Here is a 22,130-nt window from a genome sequence, read left to right as displayed (position 1 = left end):
TTGATGAAGATGATTCAAGAAAAGCAATACATGTTCAACAAAAATCCTTTACTTTGCATGAAAAAGCATCATGATATAGTCCCTCATTGATAGTAAAATAGGATTCCCCCATCTTTTAATTTGATGAAAATGATTGGTTGCTATGCCCTTTATGTGTACAATTCCTATTTGAACCCATTGGGTGAAAAGGCTTCTTATGGACCAATCATCACCTTTGAGACAGTTAGTGATAAAAGAAGAGCATTTTATTCGCGGGGGTTGTTGTGAAGGTCTTGCTCGTGACGCTACTTTATAAAAGCGAGAAGAGCAACTGGCAAGCTCGAGATCAATACTTCTGTAGCTAGCCGCAATGTACTAGCGATTTCTCCTGTCATTGTTTAAAGTCCGTTTGATTTAATTCATTTAAAAAAAGTTAGACTTTTAAATCGTGAACATTTCAGCTGGGGAAATTCCCTACAGAAACGTTGTTTACAAGTTAATTTATGGAGGTAAGTAAGCTAGCTAGCTAGCCCAGTTGGCTAACTAAATTTAGTTAGACATAAATCGTGTGACTGAGGGAGACAAGGGACTAACTTAGGACAAAAGTCAAACCGTCTGTTATTACTATGTTTTTTTCAGAATACGCTGTTGATTGAACTCATAAAAGTTGTTTGTTTTGAGTGTTTTGGGTTTAGCTAGCAAGACACCTGCTGATCATCTTTCTATCTTTGTAACTAACTTAGCTAGTTAACGTTCGCTACTGTTGCTAGCTAACGTACACTTAATTACAATTTGACTTGGGCCAAGTTAGCATTGTGCAATACAATATGTGATTACCCTGCTAGCTGTATATCTAATAATCAAGATAGCTAGTCAATGAAACTCTATTGTTCTGTTGAATGTTTGTATGAATATCTTTGTAATGTTTAGTTTAATAATGCAGTGAAGAATAAAATAAGTGCAAGTTCAAGAGGAGTGAGAATGGCGTTTGATCGATTCCAGAGTGCATCATCAGGTTCAGACTCATTCTTTTCCTCAAATAAGCATCAGGTGAGACATTCAAAAGAAGTCTTTTACTTTTCTAGATTGCAGTTCATTACAATATACGCTATAGATGATCAATAATTCAAGTGGTGTGTTTATTAATGGTTTATATTAAGTAGCTGGTGTTTTAGGTATGAATTGGTATGAATTGTCTATTGTAGGCAAAACAGAATCAGAATGCTATCTCTCATCTCTCACCAGTGACTGGCTGATGTTTTCACTAGGGTTCATGAATTTCCTTTTTTATTGTATCACAGACCTGTGGAACTGCGGACAATGAAAGACTCTTGCAGCCGTACATCCCCTTACCTGAATTCTCATTGTCAGAAGAACCTCCCATGTCCTACACACCCTGGTCTGCACAGGATGATCCATACCAACTCATTAATTGCACCCAGAACAATGTTCAAAGCAGGTAACTAAACTAACTACTTGTTTACATCCCTGTTATTGAGCATTTCTCCTTTTACTTTTTCCACATTTTGTTACATTACAGCCTTATTAAAATTGATTGGGAAAAAATGTTCCCTCATCAATCTATTCAAACGCAACTCTCAGAATTGTATACTGACCTGGTCCATACTGTGTTTTGTCATACCAGTATTTAACATTGACAGTCTGAAGAATGTATTGGGAAAAGGAAGACCAAGTCCTAATTTATACTGAACAAAAATATAAAGTGAAGTGTAGGTTAGGTTCCATGTTTCATGAGCTGAAATAAAAGACCCCAGAAAATGTCCATATGCACAAAAAGCTTATCCCTTCCAAATTTTGGGCACAAATTTGTTTACATTCCTGTTAGTGAGCATTTCTCCTTTGCCAGGAGAAACACAATGCCACAGGTGTCTCAAGTTTTGAGGGAGCGTGCAATTAGCCAGATAATTTAATGTTAATTTCTCTACCATACTGTCGTTTTAGAGAATTTGGCAGTACCTCCAACCGGCCTCACAACTGCAGACCACATGTATGGCGTTGTGTGGGCGAGCGGTTTGCTGATGTCAATGTTGGAACACAGTGCCCCATGGTGGCAGTGGGGTTATGGCAGTGGTGGAAAAAGTACCCAATTGTCATATTTTAGTCAAATTAAAGCTACCTTAATAGAAAATGACTCAAGTAAAAGTGAAAGTCACCCAGTAAAATACTACTTGAGTAAAAGTCTAAAAGTTTTTGGTTTTAAGTATACTTAAGTATCAAAAGTAAATGTATTTAAGCATCAAAAGTAAAAGTATGAATAATTTCTAATTACTTATATTAAGCAAACCAGTAGGCACAAGTTTTGTGTTTTTTATTTATTTACAGATAGCCAGGAGCGCACTCCAACACTCAGACATCATTTACAAACAAAGTATTTGTGTTTAGTGAGTCTGCCAGATGAGAGGCAGTAGGGATGACCAGGAATTGTAACGACGTTCGTCTGTTGTAAGAAGAGAGTCAGACCGAAATGCAGCGTGTAGGTTACTCATGACTTTAATGAATGAAAACGGTACATGAAATAACTGAAATACGAAAACAACAAACGAAACGTGAAACTAATTACAGCCTATCTGGTGACTACTACACAGAGACAGGTACAAACACCCACAAAATACAAAGCGAACTCAGGCTACCTAAATACGGTTCCCAATCAGAGACAACGATAAGCACCTGACTCCAATTGAGAATCGCCTCAGGCAGCCAAGCCTATACAACACCCCTAATTAGCCGCGATCCCAAATACTACAAACCCCAATACGAAAAACAACATATAAACCCATGTCACACCCTGGCCTACCCAAACATATAACAAAACACAAAATACAATGACCAAGGCGTGACAGGAATGTCCTCTTAAGTGTGTGAATTGGACCATGCTCTGTCCTGCTAAGCATTCAAAATGTAACAAGTACTTTTGGGTGTCAGGAAAAATGTATGGAGTAAAAAGTACAACATTCTCTTTAGAAATAGTAGTAAAAGTAGTCAAAATATTAATTTTAATGTACAGATACCCCCCAAAACGACTTAAGTAGTACTTTAAAGTATTTTTACTTAAGGACTTTACACCACTGGGTTATGGTATGGGCAGGCATTAGCTACAGACAAAAAACTAAATTATATTTTATCAATGGTAATTTGAATGCAAAGAGATACCATGACGAGATCCATTTTCGTGCCATTCATTCACCGCCATCACCTCCGGTTTCAGCATGATAATGCACGGCCCCATATTGCAAGGATCCGTACTCAATTGCTGGAAGCTGGAAATTTCCCAGTTCTTCCATGGCTTGCATATTCACCAGACATGTCACCCATTGAGCATGTTTGGGATGCTCTGGATCAATATGTATGACAGTGTCTTCAAGTTCCTGCCAATATCCAGAAACTTCGCACAGCCATTGAAGAGTAATTGAACAACATTCCACAGGCCACACTCAACAGCCTGAGCAACTCTATGAGAAGGAGATGTGTCGAGCTGCATGAGGCAAATGGTGGTCACACCAGACACTGGCTGGTTTTCTGATCCACTCCCATCTGTGACTAACAGATGCATATCTGTAATCCCAGTCATGTGAATATTCATAGTTTAGCGTCTAAGGAATTTATTTAAATTGACTGATTTCCTTATATGAACTGTAACTCAGTAAAATCTTTGAAATTGTTGCATGTTGCGTTTAGATTTTTGTTTATTATAATTTTATCGTACTGAAATCATAGAGAACGTTTCATACGTGATTTGAAGACACAAGGTGTTCATGAATACACTGTCCATTTGAAATTAAGTTGAACTTCTATTAACCACTAGACTTTTTCATATATGTCCCACTCCATGTGAAATGTAAATGGTCTTCTTTTTCATGTGTTTTGAAATGCTTATGTTTTAAATCTCCAAGGAATCTCCCAGATGGAAATGACTGTGGAAGTGAAGCTGATCTCTATGGGCTGGTGTCAAATATCTTGGAGGAGGCTGATCAAATGGACAGTTACTATACTGAAGAGTAAGTTATTCATTAGGAGGGTATTTTTTTGTCTTCAGTGATATGAGCTCATTTCTTTGTATTGGGAGACAAATGAATGGGAATTGAAAATGGAAACCGCAACGTTTGCCAGTAATGACTTTGAGACTTTCAATTGTGTTAAAAAAAAACATATTTAACCTTTAACTTTTCAACTCTCCTTTCAGGACATTATCCCAACTGAAATCTGTCTGGTCTCCCAAGTCAATGAGCGACGATTGCCAGCAGTACCTCCAATCAGAGTCCAAAGTGCAGTCCAACTTTCTGCCGAACCATGTTTACCCTGAGTCTTTCAGTAAAGCACAAGGGCAGCCAATGAACAGAGGTTCCGAAGAGTTCTACCAGCGTTTCAACGGCTTTGATACCAGTGACCAGCAGTGGCTCCTCTCTTCCTGCAATGGAGACATGGACACTAGATACTCTCTACAGACCCAAGAGCTGCCGAAGCCGCCGGGGCTACCACTGCCCAACGTGGGGAACGCCTACCGTTCAAACACGAGGCAGAGTAAACACGAGTACAACACAGCTGAGAAGGTTGGAGGGTTCTGTGGGTCTGGGAACGCTCTTTCTGACCACATGGATGCTTTTGCACCCTCCTTCTGCCCCCAGAGCAAGATTAATAGCCAGTGCTTTGACCACTACTATGAAGAGTTCCCAGGCCAGATCAGCGCCAAGCCCAGAAGGACCAAGCAGTACACCATGCAAGAGGTCAACAAGCTGGCCAGCAACATCCAGACTCTGATGGTGGGTGAGCAGGACAACGCATGTGGTAGGGAGCCCCAGAAACGGCAGAGTGTGCAGATGCAGTATGACAACATCATGGCCGAACAGAGGAACTTCTCCAACACCAGGATGCCTGGGCAAAGCACTCAAGCCATGCAGTTTAAGAAGGAACTAGGAGGGGAGTATGGAGCCATGCAGAGGGAGACTGATGGAGGAATGAAGAGCAAAGAGCTGCTACAGAGTGACTTTGATTCCAAAGATTTATCTGGATTTGGTCCACAACACGTTGAGTATTTCCAAAAAACAAAATCACTCTCAGCGTCTTTCAATCCTACAATTTCTCACCAAAACAAGATGGCTGTCCAGAAAGGAAGCAATCCCCTCTCTACGGGCCTGAGTCTGAACCAGTACCATTATAGCCAGCAGAACCCGTTGCAGAACAAACTCAAGCAGCAGCATCAGCAGCCAGTGGGAAACTGTTTTTCCTCTCGGCCGTCCAAGATGCTGTCCCACTCTGTGTCTGAGTTTGTACCTCAGCACTCCCACCAGATGCAGAGAGGACCACCGCCGTGCATCCAGGACTACAGTCAGGGGGACGGGCCCAGCCTCCACAGCAGCAGGGCAGGACAGAACCAGGTCAGGATGGGCATGGGCGGGCTGAGGAGGGGAGCCAGCGACAGTGACTTTGAGATGCAGCTGGACAAGAGCAGGATGCACATGGCTGGGCTGGTGGCTGATGGCTGCTCCCCCACTCAGTGCTTGGATGGGAAGACAAGGCCCCAGACCAGCACTCACATGACAGGAGACGGGGACAAGAAGCAGGGGCTCCTGCAGAACCCTTACCTCGACCTACTCGGCAGCATGTATGGCTCTCAGAGATTCGGCGGAGGAAACGGCACAGTCAACGCAGGGAAGAACCCAACCTTTCTGCCTTGCATGTATCAGGCTGTGAATGACCCCAGACAGAACTCCTGCCACATGTCTTTGAACTCTGCCAGCTTCAACTCCAGATCCTCCTTCCCCTACGGCGGTTCCATCCCCCCCATGGACCTGTGTGACCTGCTGCCAGACGGGGATTTTGCAGCTTTCAACCCTTACCTCAATGACATGATGGGCTCCAGTGGAGAGAACCCCTACCCAGGGATGATGGGAGGCCTCCGCTCTCCGAGGATAATGAGGAACCGTGGAGGACCCATGAGCCAGCTCCACTTCCACCTGGAGGAGTGCTATGAGCAGTGGAGAGTCCTGGAGAAGGAGAGAAAGAAGGTGAGCAATAAAAATGAGTGGTTCATTTAGTGGGAATATTTTTGTTTCTTGTGATCATCTTGAAATCCTTATTATTTATCTGATTATGCTGCAATAAAATACTTGGTAAGAATGACTCCCAAACTAGGATTAAAATGTGTAGTTCGATTGGTTGGCATTAAGTGTTTTTTAAATTTTTAATATTATGTGTTTTAGACAGAGGACGTCCTTACCAAGAGTTATCCTGGAAAGCGGATTTCTGTGGTGACCAGCAGTGCCCTCCCCAAAATCCCACCTAACCCTTCCAGAGTGGACCGTCTCATCGTGGACCAGATCCGAGAACAAGCCAAGGTGAGAAATATTCATTCTTAAAAGTCTAAGCCTGGGGGGGATTCTAAGCTGACATATGGAATTGTTTTAAGATGGTCATGCTATGGATCATTTAGCTATTTGATTTAGGATTTTAGGACCCCTTTAGGTATCAAAATCTATATTTTTAAAGATTTGATAAAATATTGAATTTGGCCTTTACTACTATAGAAACGCATTGAATAACACATTCATACAGTAAATTTGTAAAGTATTCAGATCCATTGACTTTTTCCACATTTTGTTACATTACAGCCTTATTAAAATTGATTGGGAAAAAATGTTCCCTCATCAATCTATACACAATACCCCATAATGACAAAGCGGAAGCAGATTTTCAGAAATGTTTGCAAATTTATTAAAAATAAAAAACATGAATACCTTATTTACATAAGTATTCAGACCCTTGTGTCGAGGCACAGATCTGGGGAAGGGTACCAAAACATTTCAGCAGCATTAAAGGTCTCCCAAAACACAGCGGTCTCCATCATTCTTATATGGAAGAAGTTTGGAACTACCAAGACTCTTCCTAGAGCTGACCGCCCGGCCAAACTGAGCAATCGGGGGAGAAGGGCTTGGTCAGGGAGGTAACCAAGAACCCAATGGTCACGCTGACCAGAGTTCCTCTGTGGAGATGGAATAACCTTCCAGAAGGACAACCATCTCTGCAGCACTCCAGCAATCAGGCCTTAACCTGTTACTCCTACCCCCTACTTTTTCGAACATTCTGTTAAAAATCACGCAACATTTCAGCGCCCTGCTACTCATGCCAGGAATATAGTATATGCATATGATTAGTATGTGTGGATAGAAAACAGTCAGACGTTTATAAAACTGGTTAAATCACGGCTGTGACTATAACAGGACGTGCGTTTCATCGAAAAGCGCAGGAAAATCTGATCACTGAAAATGCGAAAATATATCCATGCGCCACTAGAACCCATTGTTGAATGTGAACCACATTAAATTGGGCCGAGGTTGCAATACCTACAGCTTCCACACGATGTCAACAGTCTTGTCATTTGCCTACGATTTTGTTTCTTGGTCAAACGGACACAAGGTAGCGCCTTTCTTCCGGTCTCCGACCGGATATTTTGGTTGAGATTTACCCGGACATTATTTCCAGACATACAGCAATAGAATATACATCGCCTCGTGATCAATTTGTTCGCTTATTAACGTTTACTAATACCTAAAGTTGCATTACAAAAGTATGTTGAAGTGTTTTGTGAAAGTTTATCGTCAACTTTTTTAATTTAAAAAAATGACGTTATGTTATAAAGCGCTATTCTTTCCTTGATCACAGTCTTCATAGATCGATATCTAGGCTATATATGGACCGATTTAATCGGTCAGAAGATGGTCAAAGGTATGAATGTTTTATATTTTATTTGTGCGTTTTGTGTAGCGCCGACTATGCTAATTATTTTGTTTACGTCCCCTGTGGGTCTTTTGGGGTGTTACATGCTATCAGATAATAGCTTCTCATGCTTTCGCCGAAAAGCATTTTAAAAATCTGACTTGTTGCCTGGATTCACAACGAGTGTAGCTTTAATTCAGTACCCTGCATGTGTATTTTAATGAACGTTTGAGTTTTAACGAGTGCTATTAGCATTTAGCGTAGCGCATTTGCATTTAAAGATGTCTAGATGGGACGCCTGCGTGTCGGGTAGGAGCAAGAGTTTAATGGTAGAGTGGCCAGACGGAAGCCACTCCTCAGTAAAATCCACATGACATCCCGCTTGGAGTTTGCCTTAAGGCACCTAAAGGACTCTTAGACCATTAGAAACAAGATTCTCTTGCCTAATGAAACCAATATTGAACTCTTTGACCTGAATGCCAAGCATCACTTCTGGAGGAAACCTGGCACCATCCCTACGGTGATGTACGGTGGTGGAAGTATCACGAATGAAGGTAAGACCCAGATGCAGTCTGTCGAAGTAACAATGTTTAATGTTCCAACAGAGGCAAGCAGTAGACAGGTCAAGGCAGGCAAAGGTTGGTAATCCAGAGGGAGGCAGAGGTACAGGTCGGCAGGTAGGGTCAGGGGCAGGCAGAGTGGTCAGGCAGGTGGGCTTAGAGTCAGGACAGGCAAGGGTCAAAACCGGGAGGACTACAAAAAGAGAATAAAAGCAGGAGTACGGGAAAACACGCTGGTTGAGTTGAAAAACATACAAGACCAACTGGCAACAAACAGACAGAGAACACAAGTATAAATACACAGGGGATAATAGGGAAGCCGGGCGACACCTGGAGGGGGATGGAGACAAGCACAAAGACAGGTAAAACAGATCAGGGCGTACAGGCAGCATCATGCTGTGGGGACGTTTTTCAGCTGTGGGGACTGGTAGACTAGTCAGGATCGAGGGAAAGATGAACGTAGTAAGGTACAGAGAGATCCTTGATAAAAACTTGCTCCAGAGTGGTCAGGACCTCAGACTGGGGCAAAGGTTCACCTTCCAACAGGACAACAACCCTAAGCACACAGCCAAGACAACGCAGGAGTGGCTTCGGGACAAGTCTCTGAATGTCCTTGAGTGGCACGGCCAGAGCCTGGACTTGAATCCGATCGAACATCTCTGGAGAGACCTGAAAATAGCTGTGCCCATCCAACCTGACAGAGCTTGAGATGATCTGCAGAGAAGAACTCCCCAAATACAGGTGTACCAAGCTTGTAGTGTCATACCCAAGAAGACTCAAGGCTGTAATCGCTGCCAAAGGTGCTTCAACAAGGACTGAGTAAAGGGTTTGAATATTTATGTAAATGTTATATATATTTTTTTAAAGTTTAAAAATAAATACATTTGCAAACATTTTAAAAACGTTTTCATGCTTTGGCATTATGGAGTATTGAGTAGATTGATGAGGGGGAAAAAAGCAATTGAATCCATTTTAGAATAAGGCTTTAACAAAACAAAATGGGGATTAAGGGGTCTGAATACTTCCCGAATGCACTGTCTATGGCAAAAAAGACAGTAAAAAAATACATTTTAAGAAACAGGGTTTTGAAGTGTTTGTCCTATAGCTAGGATATATATATATATATATATATATATATATATATATATATATATATATATATATATATATATATATATATACAGTTGAAGTCGGAAGTTTACATACATTTAGGTTGGAGTCATTAAAACTCGTTTTTCAACCACTTCACTTATAACTTACTGTCACAATTCCAGTGGGTCAGATGTTTACATACACCAAGTTGACTGTGCCTTTAAACAGCTTGGAAAATTCCAGAAAACTATGTCATGGCTTTAGAAGCTTCTGATTGTCATGCAGGTGAAAGAGGACCCAAAAGCGACTTGGCGAAAACAGAGTCTTTAATCCAGTAAAGTAAATACAATCAAAAAACACAACTTTCACTCGAAATGACGAGGACAAACTGGAGACTCGATCTTGAACAGCAGGTGAACAGCAGGTTGCCTCGGGAAGGCACTTGAACCAAACAGACTCAGACACCTGCTCACCACGCAGCATCTGAGGACAACACGACACGACAGGGCGATACACAAACACAGCACGATGAATTCTAGACAAGGAACCGACAGGGCAGAAACGAATAACAAGGAGAGAAATAGGGACTCTAATCAGGGAAAAGGATCGGGAACAGGTGTGGGAAGACTAAATGATTGATTAGGGGAATAGGAACAGCTGGGAGCAGGAACGGAACGATAGAGAGAAGAGAGAGCGGGAGAGTGAGAGAGGAAGGGGGAGAGAGAGGGATAGAAAGAGGGAAAGAACCTAATAAGACCAGCAGAGGGAAACGAATAGAAGGAGAAGAACAGGGACAAGGCATGATAATCAATGACAAAACATGACACTGATAGGCTAATTAACATAATTTGAGTCAATTGGAGGTGTACCTGTGGATGTATTTCAAGGCCTGCCTTCAAACTCAGTGCATCTGCTTGATATAATGGGAAAATCAAAAGTGATCAGCCAAGACCTCAGAAAAAAAAATTGTAGACCTCCACAAGACTGGTTCCTCCTTGGGAGCAATATCCAAACACCTAAAGTTACCACGTTCATCTGTAAAAACAATAGTACGCAATTATAAACACCATGGGACCACGCATCCGTCATACCGCTCAGGAAGGAGACACGTTTTGTCTCCTAGAGAAGAACGTACTTTGGTGCAAAAAGCGCAAATCAATCCCAGAACAACAGCAAAGGACCTTGTGAAGATGCTGGAGGAAACAGGTCCAAAAGTATCTATAGCCACAGTAAAACAAGTCCTATAACAACATAACCTAAAAGGCCGCTCAGCAAGGAAGAAGCCACTGCTCCAAATCCGCCATAAAGAAGCCAGACTACGGTATTCAACTGCACATGGGGACAAAGATTGTACTAATTGGATAAATGTCCTCTCGTCTGATGAAACAAAAATATAACTGTTCGGCCATAATGACCATCGTTATGTTTGGAGGAAAAAGCCGAAGAAGCCGAAGAACACCATCCCAACCGTGAAGCACGGGGATGGCAGCATCATGTTGTGGGGGTGCTTTGCTGGAGGAGGGATTGGTGCACTTCACAAAATAGATGGCATCATGATGGAGGAAAATTATGTGGATATATTGAAGCAACATCTCAAGACATCAGTCAGGAATTTAATGCTTGGTCTCAAATGGGTCTTCCAAATGGACAATGACCCCAAGCATACTTCCAAAGTTGTGGAAAAATGGCTTAAGGACAACAACGTCAAGGTATTGGAGTGGCCATCACAAAGCTCTGACCTCAAACCTATCGACAATTTGTTGGCAGAACTGAAAAGGCGTGTGCGAGCAAGGAGGCTTACAAACCGGATTCAGTTGCACCAGCTGTCAGGAGGAATGGGCCAAAATTCACCCAACTTATTGTGGGAAGCTTGTGGAAGGCTACCTGAAACGTTTGACCCAATTTAAACAATCTAACGGCAATGCTACCAAATACTAATTGAGTGTAACTGACCCACTGGGAATGTGATGAAAATTAAATCTGAAATAAATCATTTTCTCTACTATTATTCTGACATTTCACATTCTTAAAATAAAATGGTGATCCTAACTGACCTAAAAACAGGGAATTTTTACGATGATTAAATGTCAGGAATTGTGAAAAACTGAGTTTAAATGTATTTGACTAAGGTGTATGTAAACTTCCGACTTCAACTGTATATATTTTTTACACATATTTAACCCACTTTTTGGGTAGGCGCAAAACTACCATAATATGTCCATAAATTTTGCATAACCAGTACTAGTTACCTACAGACGAGTCCCATGACACTTGGGGCCGCATTAGTTTGTAGGCCAAACGCAGATGCCGAAGTGCGACATCGACAGATGTGGTGGAAAGAGACGCACCCAATGCAGACATCTCTAAGTTAAACTGACAGATTTTAATGGAGATTTTTTTTTTAATGATGTTACTTAGATTGACGCACCGGTGCGTGAATCGACTCTAGGAGGTTAAATGTCCACTTTGGAATTTTAGGATTAGATGATGGCTAATTCCATGCAAGTTGGCATGAGTGTTGATAGAAGAGTAGATTAAGACCAATACATGAATACCAGTTGCTGTAGGCTAGATGAACACCCATCAAGTTCTGCAAGTGTTTCAAAATGCATTTGAATATTTTTTTATGGAATTTATTTTCCTCTTATATCATAGGTGGTGAGCCTTCTGGGTAAAATGGAGCGTCTGCGTAGCTTCCCCCTCCATGCCAATATTTGTTCAGCGCTGGACAGACACCTCGAGGCTATTTACATTACCCAGGCCAGACGCAAGGAGGAATTTGTCAACACTTCAAACCGTCTGAGACAGGCCAGCACACATTTCAGAGAGGACAGAGGTAACTCAACACTAAGTCATTAATGAGCCGCAGCTAGTTCTAAACAACTAAATCCCCAAGCATTTGTCTGTGCATTGTCTTCTAATTTAGTTTTAGATTTATTCTGGAAAAATGGCTGCCATTTTTTATTCTGTAGAGCCTTTTATATTTTATTTCCTTGAAAGAGCAAATAACAGAGCCTATCTTCTACATTTGCCTTTTCGTGTTTGGGATGAGCAGCATTTGTCAGCTCTGATGATGAGGCCTAAAAACCAGTGGTGGAAAAAATACCCAATTGTCATACTTGAGTAAAAGTAAAGATACCTTAATAGAAAATGACTAAAGGGAAAGTCACCCAGTAAAATCCTAAAAGTCTAAAAGTATTTTCTTTTAAATATACATAAGTATCAAAAGGAAAAGGATAAATCCTTTCAAATTCTTTATATTAAGCAAACCAGATGGCACCATTTTTTTTAAATAGATAGCCAGGGGCATGCTCCATCACTCAGACTTCATTTACCAAGGAAGCATGTGTTTTCTGCCAGATCAGAGGCAGTAGGGATGACCAGGGATGTTCTCTTGGGATGTTGAAGTTGTAAAAAATCTAAATAATAAAGTACATATAATACCCCAAAAAACTACTTAAGTAGTACATTCAAGTATTTTTACTTAATTACTTTAGACAACTGCTGTCTTATTTTTTTTGCCTGTATTCTTGCTAGATATACTGCTACTTGCTACAGCACTGAGGGGTCTGTGTTTGACCACAAGGAAGTCCCGCACTGCCCTGTGGTGTGCCCTACAGATGACCCTACCCAAGTCCAAAACGGACAAGCTGGATGAGCAGAGCACCTCTGAGGAGACCAGCCCAGGGAGAACACTTATCCAGTTCTGATGCCACTGAGCCACCCTATGGTTCACATGTGACACTCACTCACGTTCATGCTATAGATGTTGCTGAGAGCAAGACCAGTGAGGAGCATTAGGCCAGATGAAATTTTGATCACATCATTAGACAGAACAAAAGGAATTCTTGTATGTAGGCTCAGTTTGAGCAAATAGAGGAAATTAATTATTTTTTGGAGATTATCAGTCTTATTTAAAATCTATCCTAAAGCAGGTGGTTCAGAGCAATGTAATGAGATAACCAGGGGTGCATTTATTTTAAATGGCAGTACAATTCTATTATGCTGTTGAATTGAGAATCCCCATAATCCCTTCAGCCCCAGTAATTCCCTGTTAACGAGCTTCTATTAGGAACATGAGAGAGAGCAGAGCCTGATCAGATATGTTGGTGGTGATAACTGTAGAATATACAGTATTACATTCATCAGTATTGTCAACTACCTTAGAGCTAGGGTCCTTGCAGTCATTGCAAGGAAAATGAGTTTAATTGACCTTAGTGGCCACAAATGTACAATTTGATTGATAGTTGCTCTTGGGCTAGGGGAATTCATAATATGAAATGTGTTAAGGCTTAATTTATCTTCAAAATCACCACATTTTGTGATTAGGGTCATCGAAAATAATGGGAATCTTGGAAAGGCCGAATATTATTTAAAGACACTATTTATAATTATTAAAACATGGCAGTCATTTGAATGTTTTCCTGATTGTTTTACTTATTTATTTGAATGTGATTTGACATTCAGTTCACTAATATGCTTCTTAACAACCAATAATTGTGGATAAGTGATCATTGCCTCCTCTTAACTTGAGTGGATATGGCAATGGGAACCACTTTTCTGTCATATTCCATGTTAACATACCAATCAATCGTCAACTTGAAGCATTGTGTTTCCTCGGTTTACCTGAAAAGCAACATAGTCGGTGTATTGTTTTTACTTACTCTCAGTAGGTTAGAAATTTGGACTGGTCATGCATTGATGTTAATTAAATCTTATGTTATTCTTATTTTGAATTTAGTTCTCTGAATGTTAATCAAGCTGCATTAAAGCTCATTTCAAAACATAAGAATTAAGTTTGATGGACACATACTATCAATGACATAATACACACTCGTAAGACAGGTGGCAAACATGTTCAAACACCTGTATTTTTAATGTTCCTGTTTGAAATTGTATGTTTCACGATAATTGTTTGTTTTATTAATTCAAAAAACAATAAAGCTCTTTAAAATGGCATTTATTTATTTTTAAAAAATGTTGAAAATGAACCCCATTGCCATTCTGCAAACATTGTACATGATATAATCGAGGTATACAGTATCAACCACCACGTTGTTCTGATTCTCATACAAGAGAGTGCATAGACAGTACATGAAGACTGGGGTGACAAACTGAATGTATTTCATATGACAATGGCTTGAGTGAATCCATCTCCAAAGAGGAAGAGCATTTGCAACACATTGGCTCAATCTTTGAGTGAGTTAAGATCCCATAGAGCACATCCCCTTCCTTTTACTACAATATCCCCTTTAGTAATTGCAGAACATTTGAATGCCATTTAAAAACATTTATCTTGGAAAAGTATTACTTAAACTGGGCAAACATTTTAGAGCGAAGGCTTGCATGCTACATCTATTGAATGACTATTCATTTTCAGAGACAGTCTCCCTATTAGTAGAGGCATATTGAAAAGGAGGCAATAATACAGAAACATCTGCCTCTTTAGTATCAACATGGTAGGATGAAAGATGCAGGCAAGAGCTTGTGCAGGTTGATCATAGCAAGTAGAGATAGACTATTAATGTTGGCTTTTCATAGAGTCACTGATTTACTTTAATCACAGTTGAGGAGAAAGAACACATTGTAGATAGATGGACTGTTTCCCAGTTTTAGATAAAGCTTGATGACTGAAACCAATAGAAAACTAAAATGGTAATTGGTTAAAACAATTAATGTTCAGACAAGTTCTTGTTACAATGTCATGTTACAATCATAAGGGTGGAAAATAAGGGATAGGTAAAAATAGATGTTGATTTCAGTTTTTTTATCCAGTAACAAAACATTTCATGTGACAATGTCCCACGGTGTCATTTGTTTTTCTCATCTTTTGCGTTCCCCTTTCTGTGTGCGTTTCTTCTCCTTGTCCTTCCTGTCCTGCCTGGCTAGTTTATCCTTCTCACGCTGCATCTTGTCCGTCTCTTTCTTCTTATGCGAGTCTTCCTTAGCCTGGTCCCTCTGCTGTTTCTTCCTGCTCAAAACCTCCTCCACGTTGGTGTTCTTAAACAGGGCTGAGGCGACCAGTAAAGGAGTTTCACAGCAAAACCAACATCCCTATTCATAAAGCACCTCAGAGTAGGAGTGCTGATCTAGGATCAGGTTTCCCCAAAACATTTCATCAAGATTTAATAGGCAACACAGATCCTGGATCAGCACTCTCATTCCAAGGCGCTTTACATATACAGACCAAAATGTACTATTACCTGGGTTAAGAAGTTGACTGTGCCATAAGTGGTCTTTAAAAATATAGTACTGGTTAAATATTACTTAATGCAGTAAACAATACATTTGCACTCCATTTTAGTAATTTAGCAGACACTTATCCAGAGTGACACAGTTAGTGCATTCATCTTAAGGTGGGACAACCACATATCACAGTAAGTGCATTTTCCCTCAATAGGAGTTATAGGAGGAGTAATGGGAGGCATTGACAGGATACATTTATCACCACTGGCGGGAAAAGCCTGCTCCTCCTCTTCAGCTTCAGTGTTGATGTCAAGGAAATTTGAAAAATAGTGCTCCTCATTGCAGTCACATAAAAATGAACATTTTGGGAAACACTGCTTTCATTATACATTTCAGAAATAAACACTTAAGACATTTAGAGCTGTATAGGTTTAACAAGGGGCAAAGCATAACTGTAGGGGCACACAATAGGTGCAATATATCGAGCCAAGGATATTCTTCATCATCTGTGATATTGGCATATTGAGCCAGGACTGCTTCTTTAGCTTCTTTCCTCTTCCTGGACTCCTGAGATACTTCCTTCTGTTTCACCACAATCTGTGCCTGCTTCTCTATCAGATTGGCAATGGCCAGTACCTCAGCTAAAGACCGAGAGAGAGGGAGGGAGGAAATTCAACAGATAATTCATACAACGGCTGCTCCAGCTATTAGCTCTTGTCTGAAAGTACAGCTAGAATAATTTGTCTTTTAAGTTTCTAGCTTTTGATTTATGTTAATTTAGGTTCATACCATCCTCCTTGTTTTTGGTTGCCGACCGGGCACAGCTCTCAGCCCACTGACTAATGATCTCTTTGCAGACATCGTCAAGCTTCTCATCCTCCTGTGCATGGAAGACAGTAGAGAATGGAGATGCAATTAGTGAATTTGAACATCGCTACTTTGAGACAAATATGGTTAGATGCAGCCCAATATGGCAACTTTAGTATGGACGAGTGGGTGTGTTGAAAGGAGTGGGTGTATGGAATGTGAATCAGCTAATTGGGCAGATGTTGCCACTCAAGACCATTTTGCGTTGCTGATTGGGCTGTATGACGAGTCGATAAGCCGGTGACCAGTGTACAGGTGTTGTATCGACCAGCCTGCCGGCCATAAAGTGCTTCCGACAGGGCAGCTGTATCGCGGTTGTGTCGCTGGTGGTAGCTAACATGAGCATTCCCCTCCACTGATTTTATTTCAAGTAAGATAGCAGCCTATACAAAAAAATAGCATTTATTTGAAAATGTTTAGGTCCATTATAATTTATACATCATTTATAGTTATAGATGTTCAGGAGTTTTTAACCCAAAGTATATATTTTTTTACTCAAACCTCCTGCCGGGCTAGATTGAATGGGCTCCCAAGCCAGATTTGGAGTAATGGTCTAACCCAGTGGTTCACAAACTATGGGGGGCGCGAGGGGTCGGCAGTCTGGCGTTCAACATACTCTTGAAAGTTGTAATAGTAGATTGTACAATGTTCCATTTTGAAATTGGGTAGTGCATCGTCCATTTTCCTCTTGTCATGTCAGTCATTGCATACATTGGAGAGCTATTTATTACTTGTCAGAAATGTCCAGATCAACTAGCCCAGTGGTTCTCAAACGTTTTATAGTCCCGTACTGTAAACATTTAACTTCCAGCTGCGTACCCCCTCCAGCACCAGGGTCAGCGCACTCTCAAATGTTGTTTTTTGCCATCATTGTGTCATGGCAGTTGGCCTGGGGGTAGGTTTATGACTGTCATAAATACCTCTTCCCCCCCCTTTTCCTCTCTCTACCCTACTGATGTGACATTTGTAAATCCCTTGGTTAACATAGAGATTCTGGGAACATCAGAAGGTGGGGGGAAATGAACTATATTCTGGTAATCCGACCAATTGAACATATGTGGTGGTACTTAATGAATATGATGTCAGTTCGGTTGTCATCTGAGACATTCTCATCAATGATAGGATGAGAAACTCTACAGTGAAAAGTCTGCACATTGTAGTTATCGGATTCACATGGAATTGTTCAATTTAAATGTTTGAATATGAAATTATTGGTGAAGAGATTAAATGTAATTTTAGCTTCCAAATGAGAGATTTTGGGGTTTTCATAAGGTTAGGGCTCTGCTCAATCAGTGGCCCGCCCCTGTGAAGAGACATGGATTATAAAACTTTTAAAACACACCCTTCTCGCTCCACTATATAAAGCCTTGATGAAAATGTAACCTCCTGTTCCGAGGATGTGAGGACGACGGTCCGATGTCAGAATGGTTCAGATAATAACTACAGAAGCCAACCTCAGCGTGAGCTTTGGTTGTGAATGGTATTAACTTTGAACTCTTATTGACTACAGAATTGATACCTCCTAGCTGTTGAATTAGCAACAGCAGCTGCAAACGTGGGCTAGGAAAGAACAAACAGAGTATCCCGTCTTACCACACAACGACGTTACTACAACGTATCCAATTTACCACGAGAGACATTCTTCAAAGGACTCTGTTGGGCAGCACGGCCTTCCATCTACCACCAACCTACCGAGGTGCAGCTCAGAGTAAATAAAGGGAACACTTAAACAACACAAGTCAATCACACTTCTGTGAAATCAAACTGTCCACTTAGGAAGCAACACTGATTGACAATACATTTCACATGCTGTTGTGCAAATGGAATAGACAACAGGTGGAAATTATAGGCACCAGGGTCAGCGCACTCTCAAATGTTGTTTTTTGCCATCATTGTGTCATGACGTTGACAGGCCAGTACATCAGGAGACGTGGAGGAGGCCGTAGGAGGGCAACAACCCAGCAGCAGGACCACTACCTCCGCCCTTGTGCAAGGAGGAGCAGGAGGAGCACTGCCAGAGCCCTGCAAAATGACCTCCAGCAGGCCACAAATGTGCATGTGTCTGCTCAAACGGTCCGAAACAGACTCCATGAGGGTGGTATGAGGGCCCGACGTCCACAGGTGGAGGTTGTGCTTGGCATTTGCCAGAGAACACAAAGATTGGTAAATTCACCACTGGTGCCCTGTGCTCTTCACAGATGAAAGCAGGTTCACACTGAGCACATGTGACAGAGTCTGGAGATGCCATGGAGAACATTCTGCTGCCTGCAACATCCTCCAGCATGACCGGTTTGGTGGTGGGTCAATCATGGTGTGGGGTGGCATTTCTTTGGGGGGGCCGCACAGCCCTCCATGTGCTCGCCAGAGGTAGCCTGACTGCCATTAGGTAGCGAGATGAGATCCTCAGACCCCTTGTGAGACCATATGCTGGTACGGTTGGCCCTGGGTTCCTCCTAATGCAAGACAATACTAGACCTCATGAGACTGGAGTGTGTCAGCAGTTCCTGCAAGAGGAAGGCATTGATGCTATGGACTGGCCCGCCCGTTCCCCAGACCTGAATCCAATTGAGCACATCTGGGACATCATGTCTCGCTCCATCCACCAACGCCACGTTGCACCACAGACTGTCCAGGAGTTGGCGGATGCTTTAGTCCAGGTCTGGGAGGAGATCCCTCAGGAGACCATCCGCCACCTCATCAGGAGCATGCTCAGGCGTTGTAGGGAGGTCATACAGGCACGTGGAGGCCACACACACTACTGAGCCTCATTTTGACTTGTTTTAAGGACATTACATCAAAGTTGGATCGGCCTGTAGTGTGGTTTTCCACTTTAATTTTGAGTGTCACTCCAAATCCAGACATCCATGGGTTGGATAAATTTGATTTCCATTGATAATTTGTGTGTTATTTTGTTGTCAGCACATCAAATCAAATACTACAAAGGACCTTGTGAAGATGCTGGAGGAAACAGGTACAAAAGTATCTACATCCACAGTGAAACGAGTCCAATGTCGACATAACCCGAAAGGCCACTCACCAAGGAAGAAGCCACTGCTCCAAAACCGGCATAAAAAAATATCGTACTTTTTGGAGAAATATCATCTGGTCTGATTAAACAAAAATAGAACTGTCGATAATGACCATCGTTATTTTTGGAGGAAAAAGTGGGAGGCTTGCAAGCCGAAGAACACCATCCCAACCGTGAAGCACAGGGGTGGCAAGCATCATGTTGTGGGAGTGCTTTTCTGCACAAGGGACTGGTGCACTTCACAAAATAGATGGCGTCATGAGGGAGGAAAATTATGTGGATATATTGAAGCAACATCAAGACATCAGTCAGGAATTTAAAGCTTGGTCGTAAATGGGTCTTCCAAATGGACAATGACTCCCAAGCATACTTCCAAAGTTATGGCAAAATGGCTTAAGGACAACGAAGCCAAGGTATTGGAGTGGCCGTCACAAAGCCCTGCCCTCGATCCCATAGAACATTTGTGGGCATAACTGAAAAAGCGTGTGTGAGCAAGGAGGCCTAGAAACCTGACTCAGTTACATCAGCTCTGTCAGGAGGAATGGGACAAAATTCACCCAACTTTTTGTGGGAAGCTTGTGGAAGGCTACCCAAAACGTTTGACCCAAGTTTAAATTGTTTAAGGCAATGCTACCAAATACTAATTGAGTGTATGGAAACTTCTGACCCACTGGGAATGTGATGAAAGAAATAAAAGCTTAAATAACTATACTATTCTGACATTTCACATTCGTATAATAAAGTGGTGATCCTAACTGACCTAAAACAGAAAATGTTTACTAGGATTAAATGTCAGGAATTGTGAAAAACTGAATTTAAATGTATTTGGCTAAGGTGTATGTAAACTACCAACAACTGTGATAAAAAAAATTTTTATACCTTAATCACATTTTTATTTGGCGTATCACTGACTGGCATTGTGCGTACACCCCAGTTTGGGAATACCTGTAGTAGCCCATGTCAGCTAAAGTTTTTGTATTTCCCAATAAATGTTGTAATGTTTGAGTCACTCAAATATTAAATGAACACACATTAGACATGGCAAAATGTATAGAATTGCAAGACAAGGTCAAATATTCTCTGCACGTCATGACAAAATGTGTAGAATTTATGGAAATAAACGTTCAACCTTCCAAATGTTCTCTCAACAAGAGGGGTGAACAGTTTATCTCATGAACAGTGCTTGTGCCCATATAAATAGATGTGGCGCTCACGCGTATTCTTCCACAATGCTGAAATAGGGCTACTACTTTTCTTTCGAGACTCCCACACGCCACATTGAGCTGCAGTTACCCCTTTCTCCTTTGAGAGCAAGTGGGAAGGACGTCGTGTCAGTGAATCATCAGTTAGTATAATGTGCTTATGTCAGGTGTTGCCAAATTTTGGAGTAGCCTACTGAGCATGTAGGCTTTCACCAACCCTGATCTAACAAACTTGATTCAACTGAACCTGACGAGCAGCTGATTAGTGAAAACGAAATCCTGCAAATGGGTTGGTACCCAGTAGCTCTCGAGGCATGGCCACCCTGCTGTATGTCATAACCATCTGTTTGTCTGGAGAGTTCCACAGAAGTCTCAACACCGGCTAACCGGCTAATAATAGAAAGGGTCTGGACAACTTCAGGTTTGATTCGCCTAACCCCCCCCCCCATCTCCAAATATGGCTAATGGTAGATTGACACATCTCGCTAACGTTGTTACCAGTTAGTTATATGGGAACAGATCGATTGTAGTCACTCAGTTGTTAGATAGCGTAGTTAACACCCACTTGTAACCATTGAGCACGTTAGCCAGCTATTGACTAACTTACCGCGGCGCAAGCATGGCATGTCTGCCCCCTATATTTACCAGAAACGCAGATAGAATTCCTAGCAGTGCGTCCTCCTTCTCTTCGTCACTCTCCTCCTCTTGAAGTATTCCTAAAATATAAGCTCCATACACCTCCTGGTCCACTTCCAGGGAGTCTAGTCGATCATTCAGCCACTTCTCAAACTCCCCGGCATCTGCCATGGACGCCGCCATCTTGGCCGTTCGGGGTCTTCCACATCCACACCCTACGACGATCCGCTTGTATTGCCTGCTAGATAACACTTTAGCAGAATATGGTTGCTGCCTCGTACACTGTTTTAGTGATTGCCAGGAAATAATTAATAATTTACATTATTGCATTTAAGGAGGGATAATTAATCAACTACATCATCCAAAATGTTATTCATTCGTTTATAGACGTTAGAATTCTTTAAAAAACTTCATGCGAGATTATGTGACCAGTTGATACATTGAAATTATATCCGTGAATCAAACGACATAGTTAACACACCCCTATAATAAAATGTTCATTAGATTTTATCATGCTATTCTATGAGATTCGAGAGACTCCCCCGCCCTGACTCAGGTGACGTGGACACAGATGTGGTTCTCTACTTTTCACCACTGGGTGGGAGTATAAGACATTGTCTGATTTTTTTAGTCAAGTATATTTTTTCTCCAGTTCTACAGCCTAAAAAAGTTTATATTTGCCTAAAAAAAATGATATCTTATCTCACATGCATGACCATCACCCGGATATGCTGAAAGATGGTTGTGCATCTAAATGTATCTCTGACTCTGGACAATGTTTCCTGATCACTAGTTGCTGCTCCCAGTCACACAAACTAGTACTGTTGATAGTGAGACAAGTAACGCCCC

At 41.5% G+C, this 22,130-nt stretch overlaps 2 protein-coding genes across 3 annotated transcripts; one reads left to right on the top strand and one right to left on the bottom strand.

Moving 5' to 3' along the window:
- The first annotated feature begins 268 nt into the window (after positions 1 to 268).
- On the top strand, positions 269 to 14,314 carry LOC124000703 (meiosis-specific coiled-coil domain-containing protein MEIOC-like). 2 transcript variants are annotated; one of them, XM_046307275.1, is made up of 8 exons: positions 269 to 488; positions 923 to 1,029; positions 1,281 to 1,438; positions 3,891 to 3,995; positions 4,181 to 6,002; positions 6,198 to 6,332; positions 12,018 to 12,198; positions 12,900 to 14,314. In XM_046307275.1, the coding sequence occupies exons 2-8, from the start codon at positions 961 to 963 to the stop codon at positions 13,070 to 13,072; spliced, it is 2,643 nt and encodes an 880-aa protein (XP_046163231.1). In that variant the 5' UTR covers positions 269 to 488; positions 923 to 960; the 3' UTR covers positions 13,073 to 14,314. The 2 variants fall into 2 exon arrangements, with proteins under 2 accessions (XP_046163231.1, XP_046163230.1); XM_046307274.1 differs by having other exon boundaries at positions 910 to 1,029.
- On the bottom strand, positions 14,307 to 21,548 carry LOC124000704 (coiled-coil domain-containing protein 43-like). Its single transcript, XM_046307276.1, has 5 exons — positions 21,291 to 21,548; positions 16,338 to 16,428; positions 16,045 to 16,189; positions 15,802 to 15,848; positions 14,307 to 15,373 (listed from the first exon to the last, which is right to left on the bottom strand). Exons 1-5 carry the CDS (start codon positions 21,462 to 21,464, stop codon positions 15,186 to 15,188), a joined length of 645 nt encoding a protein of 214 aa, XP_046163232.1. The 5' UTR covers positions 21,465 to 21,548; the 3' UTR covers positions 14,307 to 15,185.
- Positions 21,549 to 22,130: the final 582 nt, after the last annotated feature.

Source organism: Oncorhynchus gorbuscha, linkage group LG16 (assembly GCF_021184085.1).
Source record: "Oncorhynchus gorbuscha isolate QuinsamMale2020 ecotype Even-year linkage group LG16, OgorEven_v1.0, whole genome shotgun sequence".
In the NCBI taxonomy this organism is placed as follows: domain Eukaryota; kingdom Metazoa; phylum Chordata; class Actinopteri; order Salmoniformes; family Salmonidae; genus Oncorhynchus; species Oncorhynchus gorbuscha.
The sequence above is the reverse complement of the archived record's forward strand: the minus strand, read 5'-3'. Positions and strand labels throughout refer to the sequence as shown.